The 8,267-nt window shown below is 65.3% G+C and overlaps 1 protein-coding gene across 2 annotated transcripts; it reads right to left on the bottom strand.

Moving 5' to 3' along the window:
- Positions 1–2,216: 2,216 nt before the first annotated feature.
- Positions 2,217–6,906, bottom strand: PLPPR3 (phospholipid phosphatase related 3). 2 transcript variants are annotated; one of them, XM_014882917.2, is made up of 8 exons: positions 6,808–6,906; positions 6,000–6,118; positions 5,660–5,845; positions 5,384–5,513; positions 4,986–5,181; positions 4,853–4,910; positions 4,468–4,641; positions 2,217–4,214 (listed from the first exon to the last, which is right to left on the bottom strand). In XM_014882917.2, exons 2-8 carry the CDS (start codon positions 6,072–6,074, stop codon positions 2,952–2,954), a joined length of 2,082 nt encoding a protein of 693 aa, XP_014738403.1. In that variant the 5' UTR covers positions 6,075–6,118; positions 6,808–6,906; the 3' UTR covers positions 2,217–2,951. The 2 variants fall into 2 exon arrangements, with proteins under 2 accessions (XP_014738403.1, XP_088035369.1); XM_088179243.1 differs by lacking the exon at positions 6,808–6,906 and adding an exon at positions 6,303–6,634.
- Between the last annotated feature and the right edge of the window lie 1,361 nt (positions 6,907–8,267).

The following is an 8,267-nucleotide window of genomic DNA, read 5'->3' as shown; positions in this document are numbered from 1 at the left end:
CCTCATTTTATTTAACTTTGACTTTTCACACACTCTGGGCTGGCAGTGCGTGTCCCTGTCTCTGTGGAGCCATGGGATGGGGTCTGGCCCTCCAGCCCCTGGGTGCCAGGCTGGAGCCCCGAGGCCTGAGGCTGTCGGGCCCTCACTGATGCCCTGCCTGTGTCACACTCCAGCACTTTGTTACTTTATGTTCCTAAACTTTCCATATGTTCTGGCTAATATCCATGAAAAATAACCCACTTTGAGTCAAACCCTCCTCTCTGTAGTCCTATGCTGTAGCTATGGGGCTGGATGTAGCATTGTCCATCCCATGGGAGGAGGTGCAATTCCCATCTCTCCATGCTCTCCCTCAGGAGCATAATACTTGCTTAGGGATCTGGTTCTTACCTGTATGCTCAACTCTGCTCAGACTCCTGTCCCAAGAGTCACCGTGTCCTGGGGGGAGACACAATCCCCACCGGGAGCTGCTGTTGTGGCTCTGCTGGCCCCATTCCTCTGGGCTGAGCTGCCATTAGGCTCCAGCGTATTCTACAGGCGTTTGCAGAGCCCTCTGGCTCCAGGGTTACCGAGGGGCTCCTGCCGCAGCCGGGGGCTGCTGAAAGGGACCACTGTTGTTCCTTGAAAGGCTAACGGGATTTGTAGCAGCTGCCGTGCCTGTGAAAGCTGGGCCGAGGGCGATGCGTTGCTGCCCCGCGGGAGTGAGCAGGGTCATTGCTCCGGGGTTGGTTCCCCGAGTTCTCTGGGGTCCAACCTGGGCTTTGCAAATATTGCGGGCAGCTCTGTGCCCTTCCCTGGCCCCTCAGACACTGATCGGCTGCTGGCGCGGCTGAGAGGGTGGCAGTGATAGGGTCCCATGGGAACAGCGATGGCTCCGGGGGCTCCGCTCTCCCATCCCACCCCTTCCCACGGCAGAATCCCCCAACCTGGCCCCGGGCCGTGTCCCAGATACAGCAGAACCCGTGTCGGGGGCTGCCTCTGCGTCCTCCCGCAGCCCGGGCCGGCTCTGACCGGGCATCGTGTCGGGCAGCGGAGAAAACTGCCCTGAAGCTGCTGCCTTTAACGGGAAAATGCTGGCGCGGAGAAGGTGGGGGCTCCGCACCAAAGGGCTCTTCCAGCTCTACCCGGAGCCGGAGGAAGATGCTGCCTGCCTGGAGCCTGGCCTTCCGTATGCCCTGAAGCACCGCGGGGTGCGGAAAGGGAATTAGCTGCCAGCAGGAACCCCAAATCGGGGAATGATTTGCGGACCCCGGGGTGGGGCCGAGAGCGGAGCTGAGCCCTTGGTGTGTCACAAACCCCCTGGGGCTCACCGTGGGGGACACGGGGACGTGCCGGGGACTCCTGGCAGAGGGTGTCCTCGGCGGAAAAGGTCGGGACACCGGACACGTATAGTACCGAGGCAGAGTCCAGGCTGGAGCTGATGAGCCCCTCCTGCTGCAACCCTGTGTGGGGCCGGCGAAAAGATGGATGAGGATGGTTCCGCTCCCTCCCGACCCCGCGGGTCCCCAGGCGATGCAGCAGCGGCTGCTGGGGGGCTGCCCGAGGCGGGTCGGGGCTGCGGGAGCGGGTGCGGGGCCGGGGGTTGCCCGAGACTACGAGAGCGATGCGGGGCTGTCAGTTTCCATGGAAACCGCTGGGTCAGAGGCGGCGGGAAGCGGCGTGTGACGCCATCGGCACCGCAACGGGCCGTGAGCGCGGGGGCGACGTGGGGCTGCTGGGCTGGGAGCCCCCACATCGCCCCGACCCCCACCAGGGACTGCCGGAGCTCGGCGTCAATCCCTGTGACCTTCGCCAGCGGCTCCGGGTCACCTCCCCGGGTCACCCGCAGCACGGCTGGATGGAGCAGCCCCACGGCGCCTGTGATGGTTGGTGTTGGACCCCTTCGTCTCTCACTCCCCAGGGCCCCCCACAACCCCCCACTCAGCGGGATGCTGCTGCCACGATCCTCCTGCTAATCCCGGGTGGCTTTTCCAGCACCGAGTCAGGGTTATGTGGATAATCCATATGTTTGCAAGGCAAAGGCTTTGGGATATCCACTGTTAATCCAATTGGCAGTGGCAGTTTGGTGCCATCGGCACAGTGTCCTGTAGGGAGGAGGACGCGGCTGCCCCAGCCACTGCTCCCCGGGCTTGGGAACTCCCGCGGAGCCCTGGTCCTACCCCCCCACCCCAGCCGTGGGACTCAGCTGCCCCCCACCCTGCCGAAATAACCCAGCCAGAGAACATCCACGTGTTTATTTGCTTTCCAAACCATAGCAGCTCCAGCTGTTGCCCGACATATTCGCAGCCTGGAGATCCCCTCCCTGCTTCCCCCAAACCTCGGCTGCAGCCCAGGGCTGCTCCCCCTGGGGCAGAGCTCAGCCCCCACTGCACCCCCACCCCAAAACCCCCTGGCCTCCAGTCCCTGCAGTATTTACAGCCTCTGCACACCCAGAGCCACGGCTCTGGGACCCCCCTCCCAGTTTGCCCACCCTCAGGCTCCCTCACACAGATCGGTGGTGCAGGATGGGGGATGTCACTGGATCCCCAGCACCCACAAACCCCCACATGAGCTAGGGCCTGCTGCCCCACAGCAGCCTCTTTCCCCTGTTAAACCCCTTAATCTAGTCCCCCCCAAAGCCCTTCAACGCCATTTGTCCCTCCCCGCCCCCCTACAGACATCCACTTCCAGAGCCGGAATAAAATAACCCCTCGGAAATGTCAGCACCAGTGTTAGAGAGAAAAAGAAAGTCAAAAGTGCTTGGAGCTGCCCAGCCCCACAGCCTGTGGGGGGGCAGAGCCCCACCAGCTGCCAGAGCATGCTGGGGGTCCCAAAGATGCCTCAGCTGGCTCAGGACCATCGTGGCCGTTCTGCAAAGCCAGCCCTGTCCTGCCATCCCCCGCAGAGGGGCCCCAGCATCACAGAGCCCCCCCAAAGCAGAGCAGGGGCGTGGGGCCCTGGCAAGGCAGCGGGGCTCAGTCCTTAAACCTGCGGCCTGCCTGCATCTTCTTGTAGTACAGGTCCACCTCGCTGTCCGCTGTCCCGTCCCTCTCGGCCGGCTTCCTCCGCAGTGTGGAGTCACGGCTGGCTGTGGCCAGTAGCCCCTCGGGAGGGGCCTCCACCCGCTCCCCACCACCCCCTGCTGCCCCTGGGATAGCAGCCAAGCTGCCGTAGCGCGGCTCATCCTGCTCCATGTCGCTGACAGAGGAGCCAGGGGACACACCGGCGCTCTTGGCTGGGCGGAAGCCATGGAAATCCTTCCCCACCTCACCCAGCTCGTAGGTGTCTGGCCCGTCCGGCCCCTTCGGGCCCGACTTCCACTCCCAGGGCCCATTGCCAGCAGAGAGGTGGACAACAGGGTGGTGAGGAGCATGAGCATCGATGGTGATGATGCTGGAGCTGTCCCGCTCAGAGGGCGAGCGGTACTGCGAGGAGTCAGAGCTGGTGGAGGACGAGGACGTCTCTGAGTGTTTGGGAGTGACAGAGACAAGGCTCTGCTGCTTGGACATGGCGATGACCTGCATCAGGCGCGGGGGGTTGGCCACCCGCTGCGCTCCCCCCTTCTCTGCCACCATCACCCACTTGGCCCGCACGGCCGCCCCGCTGCTGGCCGCGGCGCCAGCGCCTGCCTGGCTCTCCTCGGGGATGTGCACCAGCTGCGAGGCGCCCGGCCGGGGCTGGATGAGCACGCGGGGCCCCATGGCCGCCCGCTCGGCCGAGCGTGCCTGCACCGTGGGGTACAGGGAGGGGGGCACCTCCTCACCGGGCTCCCCTACACCCCGGCCCTGCGCCGCCTCCTCCGCCAGCGTCATGCTCCGGCCCTCCAGCGACTTCTGCTTCCACTCCGTGATGAGCTGCTTAGAGCGGGAGGCGTCCACGGGGACGTGGATGGTCATGTGGCGCCGCGCGGGGTCGTCCATGGAGGGGGTGTTGACGCGGGGCAGGGTGTTGCTGAAGGTCACCATGTTCTCCTTGCCCATCGGGCTGCGGGGGGCCAGCAGGTCCACGTCCACACTGGCCCGCTTCAGGCTGCCCAGCGAGTTCTTCTCCCGCGGCACCGGCCGTGCCGCCTCCTCCAGCCGTGCCTGTGGGTTCAGCTCGTCGGTGCTCACCGACTTGTTCTGGTGGTAGACAGAATCGTGGCCCCGCTGTGTCAGTGCCCGCAGCGCGTCCTTGGCCGGTGCCTGTGTTGGGACCCGCTCCGTTGGGGCACGGAAGTTGCCAACAGCATGGAAAGCCTGTGGGAAGGGGAACAATAGAATCCTGGAATGGTTTGTGTTGGAAAGGACTTTTAAAGGTCATCAAGTCCAATGCCCCTGCCACAGGCAGGGACAACTTCCACTAGACCAGAGTGCTCCAAGCGCTGTCCAGCTTGGCCTTGAACACTTCCAGGGATGGTGTAGCCACAGCTGCCATGGAAAGTGTGGAGTCAAACAGCCACACCAGCATCCCCAGCCCCCTCCCTGGGCCAAGGGCAGGACCAGCACCCACCAGGTAGGCGGCAATGCCGGCGCCGATCAGGAAGCCCACGTAGACGTCAGCGGGGTGGCTGCGGTACTGGGTGATCTGGGTCAGGCCACAGATGCCGGCGGCAATGGCAAAGGCGAAGACCAGGATGGGCTTGAGGAGTTTGGTGCTATCCGAGATGATGGAGTTGAAATACATCTGGGGCAGGAACAGGCTGTTAGTCATGGCCTGGCCATGCACAGAGCTGTTGGGTGCATGTGGGACTGCAGTTGCCTGCACACACACCCAGCACAGGCACAGGAATATTGGGTAGAGCTTGTCTGTGCCAACAAGAGAGGAACACAGCTGCCCATGGCATGGGACTTGTGCTGCCTTAAGCAGCAAGTGCCAGGCAGTGCTGGGAACTCACCGACACGTAGACAGCAGCGAAAGCTGAGAGTGTCGCGTGCTGGGATGGGAAGGTCTTCCTGCAGGGAGAAGGGACATGGTTGGGACAGGGCAGGAGGGCTGGCAGTGCGGCACAGGGCTCCCCTGGCACATACCTGGCAGAGAGGATGGCATGCTTGTCGGTGCCTGAGCAGATGTCCTGGGTGATGTAAGGGTTGGCATCACAGGGGGTGCCCAAAAGTGTGTAGTTGGGCTTGCAGACAGTCAGGAAGAAAGGAGCATGGTAGCCAGTAGCCAGCTGGATGACATCTGTCACCAGGGCTGTGGCACAGAGCCCGAACACGTGGACGCCTGGGGATGGCAGGAATGGGACAGTGGGTCACCCCCATCCCATATGGGGCAGCCAGGACTCACCCAGCCCTGGAGCACCCACTGGAATGGGTCTGGTGCAGCGTCCAGGGTCTGGGTAGGGTCATGCTCCAACTATCACAGCCAGGGTGGCCCCACGTCCCCTCCAGCCCCCAGGTCCTGTTCAGGCTGTGGCACAACGTACCCACAAACCTGACGGTGCGACGCAGGAAGGAGTTGAAGTTGCAGCCACCGGCGTTGATGCTGCCCTCGGCACCAGCACGGCCCTTCAGCCGGGACTGCAGGCAGTACACCATGCCCTCCCCGACCATGATCTGGGAAGGAACCGCTGGATCAGGTGGGACTGGGGTGGGCTGGGTTGTTGGCAGAGCTGCCCGAGGGATGCTGGACACTGCCAGGCACCGGGAGCCCAATCCCTGGCTCCATCTCGACCCCCACAGTGGGACAAGCCCGGACGCACCGAGGCGGCGGGTGCAGCAAAGGCCAGGCTGAGCAGCATCAGCAGCGGGATGAGCTCCTCGTTGGTCTCCACGTAGGGCATGGAGAGAGCCCGGTCATGGCACTGGAAGCCCACTTTGGCTGGCTTGAAGAGATCCGTCAGCTCCAGGAAATAGAGCGTCACAACAGAGGAGGCCACGATGGGCAGCTGTGGAGGAAAGAGTGGGGACCAACGCACCCCCAGAATGATGGCACTGCACAGCCCCACCAGAACGGGGCACAGAACCCGACCCGCTGTGCCAGGGCCCAGCATAGAGCCCCCTGCACAGCACCCACCCTGTGCCAACCCACCCCACACCCACCTCCACGAAGTAGAAGCAAGGCAGGAGTGTCATGCTGTCCTTGGGGGCTCGGGCTTTCTCCTTGGGGGGGATCATGGTCCTGGGCAGGAACAGGGGTCCCACCGGGCTGTGCCTCCACCCTGTTGGGGCACGAGTGTCACCACATGGCAGGAGACGGTCAGCCCCGGTCACCCTTGGTCACCCCTCCAGTCCCTGACCCTGGAAGAGGACAAGCACCCCCAGGCCACCACCCGGCCCCGCAGGGGTAGGGGCACCCCACGCCACTCCCAGTCACCCCCAGGTCACACCACTGCCCTCGCTCACCAGAGAGACACAGCCGAAACTGGGGGTGACCCCAGCTGCGTGGCCCCCAGCCCCCCGGGGGATGTCCAGCCGAGCCAGGGACTGTGACAACAGGTGGGGCGGAGGCTCGTCTGTCGCGACAGGCGGTCACTATCGCGACAGGCGGCGAGGCTGCTGCGGAGGGTGTGCAGAGGGGGTGTGACGCCCGCAGAGCTGGGCCGGGAATGGGGTTCCCCGAGCCCTCCTGGCCCAGCCCCACGAGATTGCACCGAGCCCGGGCTGCGAAATGAGGGGGGGCAGGATAACGGGGATGGAACGACGAGGGGCAAGGGCGAGGGGCAATGAAGGGGGGAAATAACGGGAGATTAACCGGGGGTATAAGCGGGAGGGCGGGGGGCGCAGCGGGGAACCTCCCCTTCGCAGGGACCGTGCCGCAGCCGCGGGCGGGGGTCGGGGCCGAGGGATGGGAGGGGGTGTCGGGGGAGGGAGGAGCAGCCCTTTGTGCCGGTCTGTGCGCCCCACTCACCTCAGCGGCGGCCCCGGGGAGCAGCGGGGCGGGGGGCGGCGGTAGCGGCGGCGATGGGGGATGTCCCCGGGATCCGGGATGCTCCTGCCTCGGCGGAGCGCGGGGAGCGGCGGCTTCCTCCGCCCCCGCCGCCTCCTCCTCCTCCTTCTCCTCCTCCCTCGCCCGCCGCCCCCCGCTCCGCCCCGCCGCCCCCGGCCCCTCCCGGAGCGCCGAGCCCCCGCCGAGCCCCCATCGAGCCCCCGTCGGTGCAGGGATGGGGATCTGGGGGGGTCAGGGGGGGTCGGGAGGTCGTGGGGGGGGAAACGAGGCGAGACAAAGGGCCGGGCGGGGCCGAGGACAGCCGTGGGACCAACCTCTCTCCGCACCGCTCCGCACCCCGGACCATGCCCAGGCACCGAGGGGGTCCCGGGGGTCCCGGGGCCGCCCCCAACCCGGACTGCCTCCACCGCCGGTCCCCCGACCAACTCCTTGTCCGTTTGTGCTGCTGGGGGGGTGCCCCCCTCCCCAAGACCCCTCCTACCCTGCAGAGCCCCCTCCCTTGTTCTGGGACCCGAGGGGTGCCCAAGTGGGGGTGCCGCATCACGGGGGTGCGTGACCTCCAAACTCACCGCCCCAGAGCTCTGCCAGCCCCCACCTGGGCTCTGTCGGCCGAGGATTGCCTGCCCTGCCCATGGCACCCGAGGGCTTCGGGAGGGGACTCGGGGAGAGTCCTGGACCCACACTCACGAGTAGCCCCAGGGACGATGCCGGGGGCCACCCTCAGCAGGAGCCTTGTGCCAGGAGCTCCTCAAGCAGGTGCCTTGCGTCTCCCAAATTTGGGCCCGAGGAGGTGGGTGCAGCTCCCTTTGCTTTCTGGAGGCTCCCAGCACCTCCTGGCAGAGGCAGCAGCCCCCCGGCCCCATCTGTCCCTGCCTTAGCTCTGCAGAGGATCCTGGCCGTGCCCTACCCAATATCCCACCCTATAACCCATTCCCCGAACCCCACACTCATTTGTTCCCCCCAGCTGCCCACTGCCCACCCTCTCACAGTCCTGTCTGGGTCTGAGCAGCCCGGGCTCCACATGGTGCCCTTGTTCCATTTTTGGCCCTAAGTGGGCAGAAATCTCCCGGCGTATTTAACATCTAAATCCCGAATCCCTGGAAGCTGCGATTAAGCTTCTCTCCGTACGGAAAATCCCTGGTTTGAGCCAGACTCGGCCACCTCCCCTAACGCCACCACCCTGCGCGCTTCGACCCCTGCCCACCATGTGCCACCAGCACGTGGGGACGGCGGGGAGGCGAAGCCACCACTGCAGAGGGGACCCTGAGCCTCCGGGGACCCCCAGAGCCCTCTCTGCCGATGTGTCCGGCCACCCGCTGACCATGGGCCCATTGGCCTGGGGGGGTCGGAGGGTCAGAGCTCGGAGCCATGGGGCGTCTGCACAGCCGGACAAAGGGAATGCGGCAGCTCGGAGCTGCAAA

This window comes from Sturnus vulgaris, chromosome 26 (genome assembly GCF_052056855.1).
Source record: "Sturnus vulgaris isolate bStuVul1 chromosome 26, bStuVul1.hap1, whole genome shotgun sequence".
Taxonomy (NCBI): Eukaryota; Metazoa; Chordata; class Aves; order Passeriformes; family Sturnidae; genus Sturnus; species Sturnus vulgaris.
Note: the sequence above shows the minus strand (reverse complement) of the source record. Positions and strands in the feature narration are given on the sequence as shown.